This window comes from Armigeres subalbatus, chromosome 3 (genome assembly GCF_024139115.2).
Source record: "Armigeres subalbatus isolate Guangzhou_Male chromosome 3, GZ_Asu_2, whole genome shotgun sequence".
Taxonomy (NCBI): domain Eukaryota; kingdom Metazoa; phylum Arthropoda; class Insecta; order Diptera; family Culicidae; genus Armigeres; species Armigeres subalbatus.
In genome coordinates this window covers 387205478-387230115 of record NC_085141.1, presented here as the reverse complement: position 1 = coordinate 387230115, position 24638 = coordinate 387205478, and the positions used below count along the sequence as shown (strand labels likewise).

Below are 24638 nucleotides of genomic sequence, written 5' to 3'. Positions count from 1 at the left end.
CAGTTTCACGCCACCGTATGCGTGGCTGGTTATAATCCCCACAGATTAGAACAGCATCATCAGACGAACATTTCTCGCACAGCTCATTCACGGATGAAACATGGTCATTAATTACATCTACATCACGACTTTTGTCCGGTGGAATGTAGATTGCGCACATAATAACTCTCCTACCTTTGATTGTAGACGAAACACAAATTTGTTCTAGCCGTTGTCCACAAATGGTGTGTACAATGCGGCTGGCATCATCTTCTTCTTCTTCTTCTTATTGGCATTACATCCCCACACTGGGACAGAGCCGCCTCACAGCTTAGTGTTCATTAAGCATTTCCACAGTTATTAACTGCGATGTTTCTAAGCCAGGTTATCATTTTTGCATTCGTATATCATGAGGCTAGCAGGATGATACTTTTATGCCCAGGAAAGTTGAGACAATTTCCAATCCGAAAATTGCCTAGACCGGCACCGGGAATCGAACCCAGCCACCCTCAGCATGGTCTTGCTTTGAAGCCGCGCGTCTTACCACATGGCTAAGGAAAGCCCCGGCTGGCATACCGCTGCGCAATAACGATAAGAACACCACTAAAGCGAGATTTGCTACTATTTGCAGGACTACGATCACAGCGGAAAACATTGAAGCGTGAACCAAACAGCTGTTGTGCAGTAATACAATCGTCCAATCCAGTCTCGGTCATGATGATCGCGTCGAAATTGCCAAAATTTTCAAATAATGAAAGCCCTAAACATCTAAATCAGAATGACAAACTTTAAATTAAAAATAGTCAAAGACCGTATAAAATTTCAACAGTTAAAGCTAATAACGAACTCACATACATAGATAGTAATGACATCAAAATACATAAAAATCGGATTAAAAAACATATAACACCTTAAATCCCTCAACAGAACACAACACCAAACAAATGAAATATGCTTCTTTTTCAGATTAACCTTCATCCACCTGATAAATGCGACTACATATAAGGAAATATCGAATAACAATGGCATGGTCCCCATAAAAACAAAAACAGTACGGATAAGGATAGAATACGATAGGACACTACATAAGATTAGTTTAGAATCACTAGAAGATAACATCAAATACATAGAAAAAATCACACACTCATTTAAAACCGTTGAACACTTAGAGCAAACCCTACAGGAAAAGTTAACAATAGCTAAGGAAAAACTTTTTAGTTTAAGCCCAAGTAGAACAAAAAGAGCACTGATAAACGTCCTCGGAACAGTGATTAAATTCATTGCGGGTAATCCCGATAACGAGGATCTTGAGATCATGCACGAAGGATTAGGAATATTGAAGAATCTGGAGATTAAGTTAGTACAAAATCAAATTAAGCAAATCCAAATTAACGAGCTTTATAAAAACAAAATCAATAACATAACAGATTCCTTAAGAAAAAATAGTTCTACAATCTCTAGAGAATTCAAAAACCTTAGATCAGACTTGGAGTTCATTAATCTTATTTGGAATACAAATAGAATAATTCAAATATTAGAATCTATAGAAGAACAAGTCGAGTTCTTCAGATTAGGTCTCATAAATAAGAATATTCTCTCGTTAGATGACAAGCAGGAAATCGCAGGGAAACTTAGGACGCAAAACATCCACCTTAACTATCTTGACGAAATATTTCAGTGTTGCTCAGCAACTACCGGCATCAACGGCGGACAAGTGATGGTACTTGTGAAGACCCCAGTACTAGACGACAAGGACTTCGACCTCCTAGAGCCCCACACGTTGAAGGTCAACAATTCGAGGATAGAAACCGACATAAACCTGGTGGCAAAGCACGGCAATCTGATCTACGCCCAAACGACAAAATGCGACATTTGTGAAGGTACCAAGCTGATCGAGGACGAATGCATCTATAATATCTTAACGCATCAAACACCAAAATGCACACTCGTAAGTACAATACAAGGATTCCAAGCCAAAGAGATCACGGACGGCGTAATCCTAATTGACACTACGGAGAACATTGAGGTAAACGACTCATGCGGGGATTCAAGAATCATTACCGAACCAACAATAATAGATATCGGCAATTGCACAATCAGAGCACGTAACTTCATATTCTCTGGTAAAATAGATGTCATAAGTCAAGACAATTACTTGATCCCAATTTACTGTAAACCTCTTCAGAAGTCAAACTACACGTACAACGAGGAGCAAAACTTCATGCTGCGGATTCAAAACCTGGAAGAATTGAGCATGATCGAGCTTTCCTTTAACAGCACACACAAAAGGGTAACTTTTGGAGGGCTAGCCCTCCTGATTTTAACATTTCTCTGTGTCGTCATAGCTTTTCTTTACAAGAAAACTCACTAGAAGGATGCCAAAAAAAAAACCACGTCGAAGCACTGATGCTTAGAATAAAAAAGTTATAATAAGCAGAAGCAACCGATGCATTTTATTGTCTAGATGATTCGCTGATTTTCACAAAATTCTTTAGTTATTTTGGTTTGTGTGTTCGTATGCATTAAAATATTTCCTAGAAGGATATTTGTCGGAATGGGACACTGGACGGTGCACTTAAGAGAAACAACCTTTCTTTAATATGTCCACTATAATATGCAAGGATCTTGATATAGTTTTTTAAGTTACTTATTAGTTTCATCTACTATATATTGGAACTTCATTTAAATATAGGGGATATTGATCTAAATCAGACATTACCCAGCTCCCTGTTAATTAGCTAAGGCCGAGGCTAAGGCCTTATTTTATTATTCAAGTGATTTGTTAAAATTAGCACAATTCACAAAATTCTCTCGAACTTTAATTGATGTTTTTGTGCATTAAAAAAATCACTGTATAGGGGGTATTAGACAGAATGAGACACTGAACGATGCACTCTAAAAAAGAAAAAAAAAACTCTCTTTAATATGTCCACTAAGTAAGCAAGGATGCTAATATAATTTTCAGAGTTATTAAATGATTTGCTCTAGCTGATTTTAAAATTTCATTTAACTATAGGGGATATTTGGCAAAATCAGACACTATTCAACCCCCTAGGAAAAGTCACATTTCATTGTCCAGATATTCGCCGATTTTCACAAAATTTTCCCGAGCTTTCAATTTGTGTGTTCTGATAAATTGAATAAAAACGGTTCAACGTATAAGGGATATTGGACAAAATTAGACACTGAAGGGACCATGCAAAAAAGGAATAGCCTTTTGATATACCTACAATAGTCTTCAAGGATCTTAGTACATTTTCCTAAAATGAAAATTGATTTGATGTTATACTTTTGAAAATATTTTTAAATTATAGGGGGCATCAGACAAAAAGAGACACTAAACATATTCCCAGTGAATTGTCCGAGGATAACACTATTTGATCGTCCTGAATTCCGTAACTGACAGTAACTCATTTGATGATCTCCTCGAATCTTAAATGTGTATCATCTGAAGCATTTTATAGGGGGTATTAGACAAAATGAGACACTCATCCGTGTTCAAAAATATATGGGAGGCCTATTATGATATTTCCATAAAACGAGTCAAGGTTTTCACTGTCTTTTCAATTGATGTGAACATATGCATTAGCAAAATCCTCTATTTGTAGGGGAAATTGGACAAAATAGGACACTTCCAGTATTCTAACGGCAAAGGGGTCGGCACCATCAGATTCTTTGGATTTTTGTGATTTTTTTAAGGTAATCTCCAGATATGTACATACCGTGGTTGAATTGCGTCCGTTTTTTGGCTTGAATTTGCACACTGTGCGATGGTTCGAACACTCAAACAACGGGAAAGGATCCCGGACAGAAGCGGCTGAAACTCATCCCAGAACCAAGGTTCGAGCTCCTGAAACATCAAACGAGGACGCTTGATACTTGAGGGGGGAGGCGTTAGGATCAGAGTTGCTCACGTGCCATCCCATCAGAACAAGCCATCGACCGGCCCATCGATCGATGCAACGTAAAAGTGATGACCCAGGGAATTATCCAGCTGAGGTGGCAACGTGCGCAAAGCAACGCGAACGACAACGGATCGGGCGACATCGATGCAGGACTTTGACCGGGACCGTTTTGCTGATTTGGTTAATAAAAGGTTTAGCGGTAGGAAAATTCAATCAGTTTCGAGTGAGAAGTGAATAATACTTGTGTAACTTATAATTAGTGGAATAATTTTTTTTATTGAACTCTGATCCTTCAGAGCATTTCTTACGTACATATAGTCTACGTATTGTTGTGTGCATGTGTGTATTAGAGTGGGGCATTGTAGTCGTTTTTTGCAAATCAATATTTTTTTTAAACTATTCGGGGTCCCAAACAACTGTGCAGCATTTGAGCACGAATGATTGCGCATCGCGTTTGAAGTTTGAAGAAAAACTTGTATTTTGGCATTTTCACTCCTAGAGAATTCAGATTTTGGTGAACCTTGCGGCATATTGCGTTAGTGTATAACCCAAAGTAACGCTAAATTTGGCGATTTGGATCACACCCTCCTACTTGTAACATTTTTTTTTTATTGATCAATGTGCGAGACTAGTTTTTGTGTCTCAGATATGGATTTCTCAGTTTAGGGTTAAAACAAACGACTTTAAACAAAATTTATTTACACATCATTTTACATATACCTTCATTATCAAAATTCGACCTTTTTCAATAGAACACTGTTCTTTAGAATATCCTTCCATAAGTATAATTTAGTTCTCTTGTTTCATTTTTATAGGCATCAAGAGATAATAATTCCATCACGGTTTACTCACTAAGATACCCATATCTTCCATGATAAAGTAAAACACATCAGATGTAGAAGCCACATCACTGGGGAAATCACTGTGCTCATTTCCTTCATGTCTATTTGCCCATCAAGATAAATGAATTGATAAGCCAACCGGCATCGCCAGCTTCATCGGGAAATATATGTATATCGGCAGTAGGCACGTACAATGAACTTAGGAACTCTGGGATTACGGTATTGCACAAAACACGTAAGCTAAAACTGTGAAATGGAACTGTCATTTCACGCACGTTTCGCTTCGACAATTTGAGAAGTCCTTCGAGATGTCTGTACAAATTAGGTGTCTGGTGTAGAAAGACAAATAAGGCAAAAGTACGGCAGTATAACATTGAATAGTCCAAACTTTCTGAATAAATCTTTTGAATACTTAAAAAAAAAACAATGTTTGGTACATAACCATTGTCATTGATATTATTTTAACGACTAAACCCACACAGAAATGTTTCCTTTTTCATTTCGAGGCTAGGTATTCTCTAATCCAAACCATCCAGGATAATTTGAAATTTATTGATTCGAGTTTTTTAAACTAATTTCATACGCCATCAACTAAATGTTAAAAACTGGCGAATTGTACAAATGTACAATTAGGAAAACTGATGAAAATTGGAAGAAATTAAGCCTCTCGAGCAAAAGCAAAACCAAAACCGGTTTGGATGTTGCCCGTCGCGTTTTGTTCCTGATCACGACCTCCTATCACCATCCACAGGGCCACTCCACCGTGCGGAGAGTTCCGGAGGCTTTGCTTCATGTTGATGATGTCGTTTTTGTTTGTGGCCCATCTCTGGCTGTCCGTTCGTACACTTTCGTTTCGTTTTGTCTGATTTTTTCCTCGCTCCGGTGCTGCTGCAGCGAAGGTGAATCGAACGCGGGATGCAGGGCGACAAGCACCCTTGGGGGCTCTTTCTCTTCCATTATTCCGAACCCCATCATCATCTCCACCTTGGACACGGCCGCCCGCACCCGCGAGCGAGCCGGGGCAGGTTTCTTTTAGTAGGTAAAAGGGAGAATCGTCGTGCACGTGCTAAAATCTGTTTGCAGCATCATCGCCATCATCATCAACAACGGCTCTGTGGCAGTCAGCGGCAGCAGCAACACCAGCCCAGCCAGCATAGCAGCATTATCCAGCCAGTCAGGCAAGAGAGATGGAGGTGATCTTCAAGTGTCTTTCGTTTCTTTACACGGATCCCCGTCTGTAACTGCTGCCTGCGGCATCATCACCACTGCTGTATAGCTTTCGCATATGCTTCGGTGTAGAGGTTCTCAAATATTTAGCTTTGGGTGTAAGTCTTTTGTGCTGGAGTCATGCCACTATAAAATGAACTGGAAAAACCCAGAAAAGTACTAAGAAAAGTACTTTCCGTTGGTGAGATGTCTTAACATGTTTTGTCTGTATCTGTCGTTAGCCACTTTAAAGGATCAAACAAACTCTAAATACTGCTTCTAGACCGTTAAAAGCTGATTAATAATTCTATAGTTTTACTATGACAAAGGATTCCGACTTAGATTCTATAGACATACGATTTCAACAAAGCAATAATCCTTAGATTAGTTAGTATGTACCAGCACCATATCGCTTGGAAAACCCTGCTCCCAAATGGATGAGGCCTCTGTTCGTGATCGTGTATCGCAGAAGCAACAGCATTTATTTATACTTATAATGTGACTATAAAAAGTTTTGTTTATCGCTCAAGTTTTCCCTTCTTGTGCTCCATCCGTGGATGTTGGCTGCTGGTAGCGGTCCCAAAACCGTCATCTCCGGCTTTTTCTTATTCATTGCGTGAGTTTGGTTTGTTTTTTACTCACATGTGTTTGTAATTTTTATCACTATCATACACTTTGATTTGGCCCTCTTCTTGGCTGGTTTCTTGGCCGATGCTTTTCTTTATGTTTGCTGCTACATGGTTTGGTTTCTTCTTTTGCATTTTTCCCTGGGCTTCGACTCCGTTGTGTGTTGTTTCACGGATTTTGTGTTTATGCTCTGCGCCCTGGAGACTTCGGTTCAGTGTCGCTTTGTTTGTGGCGTGTGTTTGCTTTCTCGTCTTATTTTCATCCCATTCTTTTAACCGGCTTTTTTTAGGTTGATGATCTCATTGTTTACAAAACAGTTTATGTGTACGTTTAATTGCTTTTGTAATAGTAAGAACTCATCGTTCAATTTTCATGGATTTGCATGATGCATAAAATAATAAAAATAATAAGTAATTAACTTGGCTAATCGTTATCACATTTCTACAAATTTAGTGTTTTAAATAATCGATAGTTTCTGGTGAATCCCTTCGGCCTCATTTGCCCACTCATTTCGTAAATATGAATGTCTATATTCAGCTGTGAGCTGTCCATTTCCGAATGGATATCAGTCAATGAATATTTATCTTTATTTTATAGGAATTTCTTCTAAACGTTTGTCAAATTCGGGGTGCTTCATAAAGGTGAATACTTCATGCCATGCCTACACACATTCACATTCAGCTAAACACGCTGAAGCTGTTTACTTAAAGCACGGTGCAGGCTAAGCATATTTCAAATTTTGTTTAAGCGGAAAATAAGTTTACAAACAATATCAAAATTTTTAAAATAAATAAATAGTTTGCAGTTTCCAGTGGGCAAGCAAATACTGAGTGGAACATTCGCTTGTATTACGTTTTGCTCCGGTCGAGACAAGTGCGATCTTCCATAGTTTGTAGTAGGTAATCATCAGGCAAGTAAATACAGAGTATCCAAACCAAATTATGACGACGACAGCCCAAACATTAATATCACAATTTTCGTGACCAATTTACAAAAAAAAATATCTTAGAAAACTATCAATCGATTTCTTATCAAATGTTAGATTTTTTGTCATTGATAACAAATATATAGAAAGACATTGTTTGATATTGCTCGAACACAAAGCGAACATGACTGAAAACGCCAGTAGCGAGCAACAAGAGTACCCTAGCAGCACAATTCGGACCGATTTAGTTGCTGCAACTCAAATGTAACCAAATTTAGTTCTATATAGCTAACAGGAACCTTTATACCACAAGCGTGCTGCTGGGGTAGAAAAGAAGAAGCCCATCACGAATGTGTCGATGATGATGACGCTTTGGCTGACAAAGGAGTATCTTTCGAGTTCGTTTTTTAGAGATATTAACCCAGAAGGTCATTCATCCCTGATGACTCGCGCACTCGGCTCGGCATTGCTTCTTTTATACACAAAAAAAAATTTGGGTTGGACTCGAAGGCTCGTGACTTACATCATTCTGATGTCCGTGTTAGGAATGCACAAACGGGTTTATTTATATCTAAAACTAGTTTATTTGTGGACTCAGTAGCGCCTGTGGCAAGTGTTTTTTTTTTCCAATATAAACGGTTCATTAATTCATGAATTTAAAAAATCAAAATTTTCAACGTCTGTTGTCTGTGATTTTTTTCCTCAAATGCTGTGTCTGGTTGTCTAAGGTTGTCACTGGTTTTGTTTACTGGATCTGATAGTAAAAAAGAATTGAAGCGTCAAATATTTTATTTTTTGTGAGAATTTTCCCCCGTGCTGCGTCTGGATGGCTAGTCACCGGACAAACAAGGCTATTATATATAGTCTTTTTACTGGCTTTGACAAGAGTTGAAATTTTCCATAGCTTATCAGTAATAATCTTAAGTTTCAGTAGAATTGTCAAATTGCTGGAAAGTGTCCGATTCGATTGATATATAAATCTTCAAAATCTATCGGAAGATAAAGGCACTAGTAACGATCGCTTTACGCTCTCGATTTCCGAAAGTTTAAATGACATCCATTATAGTGAAGAAAGACGTCAGTCCTACGTCAAAAATGCTAGTGGCATCGGAAAATATGGGTTCTTGGGAAAGTTGACCTTGGGGAAGGGTCGTTTGGTTGAAACTCATTCGGCCGAATGCCACTAGACCGAACAAACCTTTAGGCCGAAACCCATTAGCCCGGAACCCATCTGGCCGACAGTCATTTGGCCGAAAGGGTCTCTTGGCCGAATAGGACATTTGGACGAATAGGACATCTGGCCGAATAGGACATTTGACCGAATAGGTCATTAGGCCGAATAGGACATTTGGCCGAATAGGACATTTGGCCGAATAGGACAATTGGCCGAATAGGACATTTGGCCGAATAGGACATTTGGCCGAATAGGACATTTGGCCGAATAGGACATTTTGCCAAATAGGACATTTGGCTGAATAGGACATTTGGCCAAATAGGACATATGGCCAAATAGGACATTTGGCCGAATAGGACATTTGGCCGAATAGGACATTTGGCCGAATAAGATATTTGGCTGAATAGTACATTTGACCGAATAGGACATTTGACCGAATAGGATATTTCTCGGGTAGCACAATTTAGACCGATTTGGTTGCAGCAACTGATATATGACCAGATTTGGTCACATATACGTCACAGTAACTCATTTATAACAAGTGTGCTGCTTGGGTTGGCCGAATAGGACATTTGGCCGAATAGGACATTTGGCCAAATTGACATTTGGCCGCATATGACATTTGGCCGCATAGGACATTCGGCCGAATTGAACATTTGGCCGAATAGGACAATTGGCCGAGTAGGGCATTTGGCCGAATAGGGAAGGACCGTTTGGCCAAAAGGGTCATTTGGCTGGAAGGGTTTATTGGCCGGAAGGGTCGTTTTGCCGAAAAGGTCGTTTGGCCAAAAGGGTCATTTGGTCGAATTTGACATTTGGCCGAATTTGACATTTGGCCGAATAGGACATTTGACCAAATAGGACATTTGGGCGAATAGGACATTTGACCGAATAAGACATTTGACCGGATAGGACATTTGGCCGAATAGGACATTTTGCCGAATAGAACACTTGGCCGAATAGAATATTTGGCCGAATAGGACATTTGGCCGTTTGGCAAAAAGAGTCATTTGGCTGAAAGGGTCGCTTGGCCGACAGGGTCGCTTGGCCAAAATAGTCATTTGGCTGAAAGGGTCATATGGCCGAAAGGGTCGTTTACCGAAAGGGTTATTTGGCCGAAAGGGACGTTTGGCCGAAAAAGTCGTTTGACCAAAAGGGTCATGTGCCCAAATAGGACATTTGGCCTAATGAGAAAGGGTCGTTTGGCTGAAAGGGTTGTTTTGTCGAAAAGGTCGTTTGACCAAAAGGGTCTGGCCGAATAGGACATTTGGCCGAATAGGGAAGAGCCGTTTGGCCAAAAGGGTAATTTGGCTGAAAGGGTTGCTTGGCCGGAAGAGTCATTTGGCCGAAAGGGTCGTATGGCCGAAAGGGTTATTCGGCCGAAAGGTGTGTTTGGCCGAAAAGGTCGTTTGACTAAAAGGGTAATTTGGCCGAATAGGACATTTGGCCGAATAGGACATATGGCCGAATAGGACATTTGGCCGAAAAGGGAAGGGCACTTTGGCCGAAAGGTTCATTTCAGAAAGGGTCTTTTGGCCGAAAGGGTCATTTGGTCGAATAGGTCATTTGGTCGAATAGGACATTTGATCGAAAAGGACATTTGGCCGAATAGGACATTCGACCGAATAGGACATTTGGTCGAATAGGGAAGAGATAGAGATAATTATTATACCTAAGCATAGTATAAATAGTGTAAGCTACGATCATTTTCTTCAAGTCGAGTCAAATAGGAGACACTGAAGACGGCGTTACTGTTGAGGTCGAAATACGTATCTGTCAAGATACAATTAAGTGGTGGGATTCAATGGGATTGTACAAACTCGTCTTATAACAAGTGAAGACATTCCACTAAAAAGCTCAAAATAATTTTCTTAACATAAAAAGGTCGTTTATCTGAATGAGACATTTGGCCGAACAGTGAGACGTCTCACTACTCACTTCGCACTACTCACTTTTCACAGCGATTTATGAGAAATGAGGAGTGAGAAGTGAGACGTTTTATTCCTGTTGCAAGCAATCGAATAAGGCTTAGTACAAAAAAGACTGTCTCACATTTTTCTGTACTCACACACACACACACATACAGGCACAATGCTGCACGAACCCTCAAAATTGTTTGATTTGTTCTAGCAAAGCTGTGAACAGCAAGCACCCCATGGGGGGTTCGAAGTGCCCGGCGTTTAAGCGTGCTGCAAATTCACAGTGCAGGTAACGCAGCTGGCTTGCTCGGCCTCGCCCGAATGTTTGGTGTGCGCAGGTTTAGAGTAAACGGCGGAACACGTGTTGTTCGTGTGCCCACGTTTTAGCGCAATGCGTGACCACATGCTTGCCACAAATGGCTGGACACTACCCCTGACAACCTAGTTCGGAGGATGTGTAAAGATGAAGTTGACTGGAACGCCGTTTTATCGGCTATCGTTCAAATCGTCTCGGGGCTACACAGAAGGTGGCGCGTGGACTCAAGGATGGCTAGTTCAGGCGCAAATAAGAGGTCCAAGGGTTCGGAGTCGGCTTCATGGGTCATTTCGGTGGTCATGCCCTGTTGTCGAACTCGATCCTTTTATCGAACAAGTGGCCGCGCGAAGAACAACATGGTATCGTCGCTTTCGCGGCGTCGGTCAACCGGGCGGGTTCCGAGCCCGGGGACTGAAAGAGGTCCTCGTCAAGGCTGGGGTAGGCATAGGCACCGCATCGGCAAGTCTCTCTGTGTGTTGGCGAACAGATCCTATCGCAGAGAGGTCAATTTGGGGTCACGCGGCATCATCATTTTTGATACCAGTCGTTCAAAGGGAAGCAGGCGCGAAGTCTATCCTTACCACCTTCCGAGGACATATGGCGTGATAAGGCCACCTGGAAAGCCGGCAATGTGCTGGCACGATACCATGGTGTTCTTTTAAAAAAGCGAGTCACGATGTTCGATGCTGCAAGGACACGCAGCTAACCTCAAGGGTGCGTCGTGCACTGGCCCCCCTTTGAAGCATTACTTTCTGGTTGTACCGAAGGGACTATGGGCTTGGCGGCAATGGAAACGGTTTGGCGGGTCGGGGATGTAGTCCTGCCTCCCTCGTTTGCTGTCGGAGGTGGTCCCTAACCCCGCACTTCCTGGACAACCCAGGATGTCTGTTGAGCAGGTTCCCCCTCCATTGCTTAGGAAGAAAAAAAAATACAGACATCACCTCAATTCATCGAACTAAGTCGATTAGTATATAAGACTATGTGTCTCCGAGCGTTCTATCAAAAGTTCAGTTTTGGAGTGGTTTTATAGCCTTTACGCACAAACTTCACGTAAACCTGAATAGTATACGAGAAAAGCAAACATTATTGTAACCTACTTTTCATATAAGTATTTCTTATCTTAAGGCCCAAATTACCGTAATCCAGTCATTGACAAGAAAACAGCCACGTGCTTGTACCACCCCCAGGAAAAAATCCGCCCACTGAGGAGAAAATGCATTCCACAGCTGAATCGGGGAAGCACACTTGTTTTAAAACTACATCAACATATAGTGGTGACTTCAATACATCCATGGGATGCTTGATTTGGATGAATTTCGTAATATTATTTGAAAAAACTGCCTTTTGCAGAAAATATTGCAAAGTTGAAAAAATATTTTTCCAGGAGGGGAAACCGTCGATTTACTCTCACGCTCTCTTATACTTTGCAGATACTCGAAAATCATCGTTCAGTGTTGCGTGTTGATTTGTTCTATATGTTATGCTTGTTTTCTCGAATATGTACGTAAACATCAAGCAATAATCTAAGAAAATGATGCTTTTCATGCTATATATTGACACTATATATTAGATGTGAGCTAGAACTATAAAAACGCAAGCATTCATAAGCAACGCAGGTTATTTATTTTTTCATAATTCAAGTGTTAATAATGTAATGTAATGCTAAAATAATAATGTAATGCTAAAACGGCATCACTTTTCATGTACACAGAGAGAAGACCGATCATATGGTCATGTAAACAATCCATTGAATCTGGACGAACATTTGAGAAGGTTGTCAACTGCATCATAATTTTACATTCATGTAAAATGCATGTAGGAAATTGTGTAATTAGGAGAAGGATGCACAACAAATCAATCTCAGATGCATGTTTGAGGTTGTTTATGCGTATCACTATAATCAGTGCGCTGTACAGGTATTGAAAAGGACGTTAATATTTTGTGGAAATATATAGAGTTTGATACCTTTTGAAATGTTTGTGTACTTTGTACAAAATCAGATCTGAGCGAATGAGTAGGCTCTCCGCAAAAAAAGAAGCGAACAGCAAGAAAAAGAAGTCGATTTGATGTATGACATTTGAACCTTAACCGATTTTCTTCGCTATTGTTTTTGATAATGGTTGGGCTATTGCGTTAAAAAAATATGAAGAAAATTTGGGTTGGCACACCAAGAAGGTCGGTGTGTTGGCTAAAAGCGAGATTGGCATTCCGAAGAAAATCCATCGTTTTTTTTATAGAGGGATGAAGGCAAATCTGCATACTAGGGTGGCTCAAATTACTATGGGAAAACCTTTTTTAAATTTTTTTGATGGGCCGCCTTTTTATTCGATTCTTTTTGATGCCCTGATGCTCTGGACAAAATTTCAGCGAAATTGGTCAACGTTTGGGCGGTGCTAAACTTGTTGGAAGTTTATATGCAAAAATATATGCAGAAACATCCAAAAACAGTGGATTTCAGTTAGACGGCACAATTTACGATGAAGAACTATGCTACTCATCCAGATGTTGAATATTTTAATACACAATGTAATGCTGAAAACCGCGAGAAGATTAGAGTTTACCCGGCTAAGTTATTAGCGTTTCTCTGAAGTGCGGTGTGAGCAAATTTCGTTTCTTCTACCTTTGAAAAGAAATAAATTCGCCCCTACAACACTTCAGTAAAATGGTAATATCGTTGCCTAATGAACTCTAATCTTCTCGCGGTTTTCAGCATAACATTCTGTATTTAACTCTACAAGAACTGAATGAGTATCATGGTTCTTGATCGTAAATTGTGCCGCCCAACTGCAAATTACTGTTTTTGGATGTTTCTGTATACATTTTTCCATATAAACTTTCAACGAGTTTAGCACCGCCCAAACGTTGACCGATTTGGCTGAAATTTTGTCCAGAGCATCAGGGCATCAAATAGAACCGAATAAAAGGGCGGCCCATAAAAAAAATTGAAAAAGTGTTTTTTGAGCCACCCTACTGCATACAGGCACCGGAAATTATCACTCAGGGAGCGGGGGTTAACGCGGAAGGCAGAAGGCCAGCCCGCCGGACCCACTAAACCCACTCAAACAACATAAGGTTACTGGAGTTACCCTCTCTACTAAAGAAGATTCATCTGGCGAGAGACAAATGTTTCTTCATTTTGATGAATAATTACTTCAAGGCTACACTAACTAGAAAAATAATAAAGACATAAGAGTCTTCTGAAAATGCAGTTTTCTGGGTTCATTTGCATAAGCCAATTCAATTGAAATCGCTCATAAGACCGCTTTAGGTACCATAAATATAACTCTCATGAATCTCTAATGCAACCTAATGAGATATTGTGCGTTGCTATGCTGGAAGATGAGATGAAAACCTCTTATTGTTAATCCCTTCAGCGGGATTCCCTAGCCATTCAAAACCATCACGCGGTTACATATCCCTCAGCGGTTCACGGGTTAATAGCTTTTCCGTTGTCACGGACTACATTTTCCAATTGTAGGTACTTGCTCCTCATTCTATGGTTGAGTGTGTCTCCTGCAGAGAACTGTCTTGTTTTCTGTGACGAACACCGAAGAAAACCTTTTCAACGTTTTTTCCCGACCAAACAGTGTGTTTCTTTTTCAATCCAATTTGTTCCTCAGCATTCTACGGTGTCATCATCGTTCAAGTTCGCCCCACATTGATCCGGTTACAATGGCGACAAGTGGCATGAAAGATACGTTTCAATTTCTTTTGGGAGATTCTACTGTACGAACAGGAGGAAAAACAATCATACATAACGAAGAACAAACATGCAAAGTAGGGTAGCCCAGAAATCAATTTATTGTTAGGAAAGTTAACCGTCCTTTAGAGGATTTTCAATTCAATTTTTCCGAATTATCAACACGATTTATTTTATTCTGTAGGTAAAAGGTCAAACTATAATTTGTCGAATCTGGTAACACTCCCAAGCAAGCAAGCCTCATTGACATAGGTACAGGCTTCTATAAGCTCTTCCTGGTAGACCCGATTTTTTTTAGATCGCATTTGGTTACAACTCAGCCACATTCAGTATGGCATTTTTTGTAGCCACGCCAAATTTGGAGAAGCAATGATTTTACTTATCAAACCTTAAGCCAATGAAAGCCACTGGATCTCAATATGAGTTCTCGCCGGTTTCTAACCAGATTTTTCAAGGAAATGACTGATTTTTCAAAAATGACTCTCAAAGTTTTTTTTTTCAAATTATTTATAAGATTTTTTATTCCTCTTCTGTTTTGTAAGTATTAAACCAATTCTCAAAATGACTACTAATAATGACGACTTTATTCAAAACACCTTCTACATTGCTCTGCCGCAAAGCAGATTATCATGACTTTTAAAATTTCTTTTCGGTTCACTCTATTGAACGGGCGACTTCGTTGATGCGATGCGATGGGTTGCCTCTTCCCGAACAAAGACAATAAATATAGAAACAAAGTGGTTCGGAAAAGTATTGAGAATTATGGACGACACGGTTTCCTTTTCGGTTGCTGCTTACTTTTTTCCACTCGCTGTCGGAGGTACTACATGCGGTTGCGTGACGGCTAGTCGGAAAATCCACTTGTTCATTATTGTGCTATGTTGGATTTAATTTAGGCAAAGGAAATTATGGCCGATTTTGTTCTATTTGTTAACAGGGAGACCGAATTGATCAGGTCAAATCGATTTGTATACCGAAGTATTTTTGAAAATAGTATCTATTAGACAGGTGAAAGAAAGTTTTATGTTAGAAAATAACCTGCCAGCAATAGAATAAATGGTCTCAAAGCCATAATTGTCCTCATTTATAATGTGTTTGGTCATGTTCAATCTTTTCTAGCTTATCACTAATTGTTGTCTTTGATTAATTTTTCAATAATCAAGTATCAATTCCTAGTTGATTACAAAATATATCTATTTCGGTCTTTATATTTCGTCTCGCCATCACGTGATCACGAAATTCTACTATTTGTAATTTATTCGATAATAATCCTTATCTTGTGAAAAATTTAATTATATATTTTTGAATTTTTTACCACATTGTCAACGTTTAAACCATGGGTAGTTGCGCTATATAATTGAAAGTTTTTATATGAATTTTATTTAGACACTTTTATAATCAAACTACTTTTTTCGATTTTCTAGAACTTCAAGATGCCAGTCAAAGGAAATGAACGAATTTCTCGTAACATTGGAACTGTCTTCAATCAAAGAAGAGAGTTCCACCGTGCATCCTTTCTTCCATCGCATCCCTTTCTGTCATGCTCGTTCATCAAGTCCCTGAAACTTGATTGTTGTCATTTTTGTTTTGTTTCCCACATCTTTTCCACGTTCTCAATCGCTGTCACATCGCCTCAAGTGATTCGTGACGAATTGAACCGACAACCCGCAGCCATCTCGCAGGCTTTCTTTGAACGCATCACGATCGAATTGCTTTTGTTGTCTGTAAGACCCGTGTGGAGCATAATAATGAACCCCGAAGACGACCAACCATCCAACAAAGATTGCATCAAATGCATGGAAAACACCCCGACCGCGCGCTGCTTGCCAACCGAAAGACTTGTGTGCGCTATTGCATTTCTCTTAGGCTGTACGGCTGACGGCGACCCGACGAAGACACTTTCCCAAAGACAGTGTTCTGAAGTGCGTGACTAAATCAATAAGAGTTGGAGAAAACCAACAGACGACGCACGGCGAATAATGCGGGACCGAGGATGAGTCTTCATCAGGCACCGAGCGACACGTCTTTGTGTTGGGATACAAAACGCTTTCCTCAAGTGATGCCGACTTGCACTAACGACAATGCCTTGATTCGGCACTATCATAAAGTGCGCTGTAAATCTTGACGAATTTGATACGGGTGATTAGCATCAGCTGCAGAAATAGGGTAGCCGAAAGATGCAAACTGTTGGGATCGTTTCAATACGTCTGTCGAATTGCGTTATAAAGGAAGAGCTATTAAGAATATGCTTTTCATACATTTGCAAATTTCAAAATCTGAAACGCATCTGAGCGCTATAGTAAAATTAGTTACCTTTAGTAATCCTTGTTCCCTAAATCAAATCAGCTAAATGTTTCAGTACACATTGATAATACCTGCAAAAGTTTCTATTTTACTAGATGATGCCGTTCAAATGAACTTCTTTTTAAAATTATTGAAAATTTGATTACTCATCCAAAACTGTTTTATGGTTCATGCTTTATCAAGGTTCACTCAAACGCAATTCTATCGCTTGGCGACTGCGATTCTGTCGCCGTTAGTATGGAAGCGTAAATGGAACTGCAGCGACCCAAAGATACAATTGTGGCGACTAGTTGTCGCTTAGGTCTGGGGGAACCTTCAAAGAGACTTTCAGCCCTAAGTTGCATCGTTTCTAGCTGTCATCAGAACTCTTTCATACAAATATGAGCAGTTGCAAACAGCTCAACCACATTTTGTTTTCAGGAAAATTCAGGATATTCATAATTTATAATTCATTCGAATAAGATCTATATACAGATGCAACAGTAACTATGCTTTGAAGTCCCAATCAACCATAGGGGAAGTGGGGGTAGCACGCCCATAGGGGTTAAAACGCGCCACCCCTGAATAAGGTTAAATATCCCCATTTTGATTATTTTCAATAGTCTATACGATAAAGCAATGAAAAATATTGCCATTGGATACATATATTTCATGATTTTTCTCTAGTTATACATGAAAAACTCGAAAAAACGATTTTTGCGTGTTTTGATGCAATTCTAGCTCGGTGGAATTTAGTCTTTCTGTCGCTGTTATACATTGATAAATTAATAATTGAGCCATGATCCATGCTGCTTACTCGTGTTCTTTATGTTCCACACGGAATCGTCGTCAAAAATGGTTTTAAAACGATTTTATGGGCCTTCAAACTTCTGAGGTCGGTGTGGGGCATTACGCCCATGCTCATTTCGTATGACCGAACGAAACAGCTGAAACATTCGGTTAATTGCCTTAATGTAGGCAATTAAAATGAAAATCAGTACGATAAGCACTAGAGTGGGGCGCAGTTGTATGGGAAAACGCAAACTTCATCCGATCAAGTGAGATCAAGGTTTTTCTGAATCGTTTTGGGACCCCAATCAACTGTGCAAAATATGGGCTCGATTGGTTGCGACCTCGCATGCCGCATCGCGTTTTAAATTTACATGGAAATTAGTATGGGAAAACGTACTTTTTTACATTTTTGCTCTTAGCGGCTTCAATTTATCATCAATCACGTGACTCAATACGTTAGCATATAGCCTGGAAGATGCCGAAAGACTTTGCTGAAGAAGGTACGCAGCTGGAAGGTCTACAAAAAATGTTATTACGTTTCGAAAAATGATTGTTCAAACCATATGCAAGAAATCAATGTTTCTGCCAGCACTACCGGACAACCTGTAATTGTCAGAGGGCAAAACCCATTTTTCTTCTAGTCGGAATTTTTACTTAGTGAAATCATTCCAAATATCTCCCGTTAGCTTCAAAGTCCTATAAAATTAATAATTTTGAAATAACACTCAATTAAATTATTGCCCCACGTAGTTCGGCAGTGCTGGCAGAATAAATGATTTTTTGCATATGGTGTGAACACTCAATCTTCGAAGCGTTATAACTTTTTTCGTGGACTTTCCAGCAACGTGCCTTCTTCAGCAAAGTTTTTCGGCATCCTTTGGGTTATACTTTAACGTAATGTGCCACTTGGTTTTCGATTAACTGAAACCTCTAGTAGTAGAAATGCAAAAATACACGTTCTTCCATACTAATTTCCATACAAACTTCAAATGCGATGCGGAAAGCGAGGAAGCAACCAATCGGTCCCAAATTCTGCACAGTTGTTCAGGACCCAAAATGGCTTCGAAAAACCATTGATTTGAAAAAATGACCATGACGCCCCACTCTAATAAGCACATGCGCGTTTTAACCCATCCACTGGCGCATCTCACCCCGCATGGTTTCAAAATCATTTTTTTTCGGGTGCTTTTTAAAAATCAAATTTCTGTGCAATAAAATGGACAATTAGATATCTGTTATCGGTAGTCAGTCGCAGATATGCTGTTCTTCAGTATGCGCTGATGAAAACTGGCTGAAATGGTGGTTTTCATTGATAAAAATGGCATTTTCCTTAACGTGGGCGTCCTACCCCCAGTTCCCCTACAACCCTCACTCCAGCTCCCAAACCCCGGCCGTTCCAGATCATATACTGCAGAGCACTGAAAACCAGTTCTTGCGGAGACTTGTTTTGATTTTTCTTCGATCCCTCTTGGTTGAAGTTTCGCTTTCCGGCCATCATCTGATCTACCCGTGAGCACGGTTAGGTACCGGCCTGTTTTTGTTCGGTTTCTTTATAATTTCTTCGTTCGAGTAATTCTCTCGGTAATCGTTACTTAGCGTTTCATCGGGCACTGTGAATTATAGTCACTCTACTGTAGTCCGGCCTATTCGAAATTATTCCAATTAGCAATACCTCGTTTTTAATAAAACAATTCATAATTTAATTTTTCATATTCAATGTATTTTTAATCCAAACCGTCTAAGACGAATTAAGTACTGTCCATTTCGTCTTAGACGGTTTAATACATTCCACTAAACGAGCTTAATATATTTTTCTGGTATTTTTAATGATACATGAAAAAAAAAACAATTTTCAATTTATTATGTTTCAAAATTAATTCTAATGCTTATCCAAATTCGCATCCAATTTGTAACGACCTACTCGATCGATCAAAACATGAAAGTTTTATTGGGAAACGACACGTCTAGCCACCAGACTACAATAAAGGTTTTATAGAACAAGTGAGGCAAAAATTACCAATTCAAAACAAACGAGAAGCCGTATATATCTTCTCGTGACCACAACAAGAATAATCGCTGTTTTCTTGGTTTGGATATTCGCCTTTTACTCTTTTGTGATATTTTGTGGGGAGTGTTATATAACTGGATCACGAATTTACGATTAATGACCAAGAAGTGGTCGTACATCAACGACATTCAGGTTGAACTAATGATCACATAAAACCGTCTATTTTGGCAATAAATTCAATCCTCAAACTTGACATATTCAGCTTTTTATTGCATTTAGTGGTTTGTCCTTGGGTTTGTCTGCAGCTATCAATCGTTGTTGAATTATTAGATAGAAATCATGATGCGTTATTTAATTGTTTATTTGAATGTTTCTTATGCTTTGACTCATAGATTAGAGCAAGGCTACCCTAAAATATGATGAATTACATCCCCGCAACTTCGATGTCGTAGCGCTGCAGGAAATCTGCTGGACAGGACAGAAAGTGTGGAAAAGCGGGCATCGAGCGGCTACCTTCTACCAAAGCTGTGGCACCACCAACGAGCTGGGAACCGGCTTCATAGTGCTGGGAAAGATGCGCCAACGCGTGATTGGGTGGCAGCCAATCAACGCAAGGATGTGCAAGCTGAGGATAAGAGGCCGTTTCTTCAACTATAGCATCATCAACGTGCACTGCCCACACGAAGGGAGATCCGACGACGAGAAAGAAGCGTTCTATGCGCAGCTGGAGCAGACATACGATGGATGCCCACTGCGGGACGTCAAAATCGTCATCGGTGACATGAACGCTCAGGTAGGAAGGGAGGAAATGGATAGACCGGTCATCGGACCGGATAGTCTGCATACCGTATCGAACGACAACGGCCAACGATGCATAAACTTTGCAGCCTCCCGCGGAATGGTAGTCCGAAGCACCTTCTTCCCCCGTAAGAATATCCACAAGGCCACATGGAAATCACCTAATCAAGTAACGGAAAACCAAATCGACCACGTTCTAATCGACGGTAAATTCTTCTCCGACATCACGAACGTACGCACTTACCGCAGTGCGAATATTGAATCCGACCACTACCTCGTCGCAGTATGTCTGCGCTCAAAACTCTCGACGGTGATTAACACGCGTCGGAGTCGTCCGCCGCGGCTTAACATTGGGCGGCTACAAGAAGGTAGACTAGCCCAAGACTACGCGCAGCAGCTGGAAGTGGCACTCCCAACGGAAGAGCAGCTAGGCGCAGCATCTCTTGAAGATGGCTGGAGAGATATTCGATCCGCCATTGGAAGCACCGCAACCGCTGCACTAGGCACGGTGGCTCCGGATCAGAGAAACGACTGGTATGACGGCGAATGTGAGCAGTTAGTTGAGGAGAAGAATGCAGCATGGGCGAGATTGCTGCAACACCGCACGAGGGCGAACGAGGCACGATACAAACGGGCGCGGAACAGACAAAACTCGATTTTTTGGAGGAAAAAGCGCCAGCAGGAAGATCGAGACCGTGAAGAGAAAGAGGAACTGTATCGTGCTGATAACTCACGAAAGTTCTATGAGAAGTTGAACCGTTCACGTAAGGGCCACGTGCCACAGCCCGATATGTGTAAGGGCATAAACGGGAACCTTCTTACAAACGAGTGTGAGGTGATCCAAAGGTGGCGGCAGCACTACGAAGAACACCTGAATGGCGATATGGCAGACAACGGTGGCGGTATGGTAATTAACCTAGGAGTTCGCGTGCAGGACATGCGACTTCCGGCTCCGAATCTTCAAAAAATCCAGGAGCAGATCGGCCGGCTGAAAAACAATAAAGCCCCTGGGGTTGACCAACTACCAGGAGAGCTGTTTAAACACGGTGGTGAAGCACTGGCTAGAGCGCTGCATTGGGTGATTACCAAGGTTTGGGAGGATGAGGTTCTGCCGCAGGAGTGGATGGAAGGTGTCGTGTGTCCCATCTACAAAAAGGGCGATAAGCTGGATTGTAGCAACTACCGCGCAATCACATTGCTGAACGCCGCCTACAAGGTACTCTCCCAAATTTTATGCCGTCGACTAACACCAATTGCAAGAGAGTTCGTGGGGCAGTACCAGGCGGGATTTATGGGTGAACGCTCTACCACAGACCAGGTGTTCGCCATACGTCAGGTATTGCAGAAATGCCGCGAATACAACGTGCCCACACATCATCTATATATATTAGATTTCCGAAGTATTACCCAGATTGCAACAAGGCGGTTTCGTTAAGGCGAAAACATGTAGAAACTTCGAAAAGAAATTGTTTTCGACAAACCAAGATGAAGGAGGTGTTTTTCGTCTGCATTCCCTTTTAGGTGGGACGCAACAGAATTGTTTTTCAAAGAATCTTATAGTGTTCAGACATCTTCTTCTTCTTATTCTTCCCTTTATTGGCATTACACTGGGACATTGCCGCTTCGCAGCATTTCCACAGTTTTTACCTGCAGTTATCGCATGCGAAATTTCTAAGTCACGTTATCGTTGCAACCGTATATCGTGAAACTAACACGTTTCAACTCTTATGCCCAGGGAAGCCGAGATAATTTCCAACCAGAAACACCGGGTTCAGGATTCTGTCGGAATTATGGAATCGGAATTCAGTCGGAATACTGTTCAGGATTCTGTCGGAATGCTTTTCAGGATTCTGTCGGAATCCTGTTCAGGATTCTGTCAGACTCCCATTAAAGATTCTGTCGGAACCTTGTTCGAGATTCTATCGGAGTCCTATTCATGATTCTGTCGGAATTCTGTTCAGGATTCTGTCTGAACCCTGTTCAGGATTCTGTCGGAATCCTCTTCAGGATTCTGTCGGAATCCTGTTCAGGATTCTGTTGGAATGCTGTCTGAACCCTGTTCAGGATTCTGTTGGAACCCTCTTCAAAATTCTGTCGGAATCCTGTTCAGGATTCTGTTGGATTTCTGTTCAAGGTTCTGTCGGAATCTTGTTCAGGATCCTGTCAGATTCCCATTAAAGATTCTGTCGGAACCTTGTTCGAGATTCTATCGGAGTCCTATTCATGATTCTGTCGGAATTCTGTTCAGGATTCTGTCGCAATCCTGTTCAGGATTCTGTCAGAATCCCATTAAAGATTCTGTCGGAATCCAATTCAAGATTCTGTCGGAATCCGGTTCAGGATTTTGTCGGAATCCTGTCGGAATCCTGTTCAGGATTCTATCGGAATCCTGTTCAAGATTCTGTCGGAATTCTGTTCAGGATTCTGTCTGAAGCCTGTTCACAAGATTTCGACAGAATCCTGAACAGGATTCCGGCAGAATCCTGAACAGGATTCCGACATAATTTTGGAGAGAATTCCGACATAATCCTGAACACGATTTAGACATAATTCTGAACAGAATTCTGTCGGAATCCTGTTCAGGATTCTGTCGAAATCCTGTTCAGGATTCAGTCGGAATCCTGATCAAAATTCTGTCGAAATCCTGTTCAGGATTCTGTCGGAATCCTATTCAGGATCCTGTAGGAATTTTGTTCAGGATTCTGTCGGAATCCTGCTCAGGATTCTGTCGTAATCCTGTTCAGGATTCTGTCGGAACTCTGTTCAGGATTCTGTTGGAATCCTGTTCAGGATTCTGTCGGAATTCTGGTCAGGATTCTGTCGGAATCCTATTCAGGATCCTGTCGGAATCTTGTTCAGGATTCTTTCGGAATCCTGTTCAGGATTCTTTCGGAATCCTGTTCAGGATTCTTTCGGAATCCTGTTCAGGATTCTGTCGGAATCCTGTTCAGGATTCTGTCGGAATCCTGTTCAGGATTCTGTCGGAATCCTGTTCAGGATTCTGTCGGAATCCTGTTCAGGATTCTGTCGGAATCCTGTTCAGGATTCTGTCGGAATCCTGTTCAGGATTCTTTCGGAATCCTGTTCAGGATTCTGTCGGAATCCTGTTCAGGATTCTGTCGGAATCCTGTTCAGGATTCTGTCAGAATCCTGTTCAGGATTCTGTCGGAATCCTGTTCAGGATTCTGTCGGAATCCTGTTCAGGATTCTGTCGGAATCCTGTTCAGGATTCTGTCGGAATCCTGTTCAGGATTCTGTCGGAATCCTGTTCAGGATTCTGTCGGAATCCTGTTCAAGACTCTGTCGGGTTCCTCTTCAGCATTCCGTCGGAATCCTGTTCAGGATTCTGTCGGAATCCTGTTCAGGATTCTGTCGGAATCCTGTTCAGGATTCTGTCGGAATCCTGTTCAGGATTCTGTCGGAATCCTGTTCAGGATTTTGTCGGAATCCTGTTCAGGATTCTGTCGGAATCCTGTTCAGGATTCTGTCGGAATCCTGTTCAGGATTCTGTCGGAATCCTGTTCAGGATTCTGTCGGAATCCTGTTCAGGATTCTGTCGGAATCCTGTTCAGGATTCTGTCGGAATCCTGTTCAGGGTTCTGTCGGAATCCTGTTCAGGATTCTGTCGGAATCCTCTTCAGAATTCTGTCAGAATTTAGTTCAGGAATCTGTCCGAATCCTGTTCAGGATTCTGTCAGAATCCCATTAAAGATTCTGTCGGAATCCTGTTCAAGAATTGGTCGGAATTTTGATCAAGATTCTTCCGGAATCCTGTACTGGATTCTGTCAAAATCATGTTCAGAATTCTGTTGGAAACGTGTTCAGGATTATGTGGGAATCCTGTTCAGAATTATGTCGAAATCCTGTTCAGGACTCTGTCGGAATCCTGTTCAGGATTCTGTCGGAATCCTGTTCAGGATACTGTCGGAATCCTGTTCAGGATTCTGTCGGAATCCTGCTCAAGATTCTGTCGAAATCCTGTTCAGGATTCTATCGGAATCCTGTTCAGGATTTTGTCGGAATCCAGTTCAGGATTTTGTCGGAATCCTGTACAGGATTCTGTCGGAATGCTGTTCAGAATTCTATCGGAATCCTGTTCAGGATTTTGTCGGAACCCTGTTCAGGATTTTGTCTGAACCCTGTTCAGGATTCTGTCGGAATCCT

The 24638-nt window shown here is 41.0% G+C and overlaps 1 protein-coding gene across 1 annotated transcript in view; it reads left to right on the top strand.

Moving 5' to 3' along the window:
• Positions 1–24638, top strand: part of LOC134222963 (uncharacterized) — a 94535-nt gene that overhangs the window by 23016 nt on the left and 46881 nt on the right. The window contains exons 6-7 of the mRNA XM_062702103.1: positions 1658–2005; positions 2165–2269. Coding sequence (XP_062558087.1) covers positions 1658–2005; positions 2165–2269 — 453 coding nt within the window. The remainder of the gene's footprint in view (positions 1–1657; positions 2006–2164; positions 2270–24638) is intronic.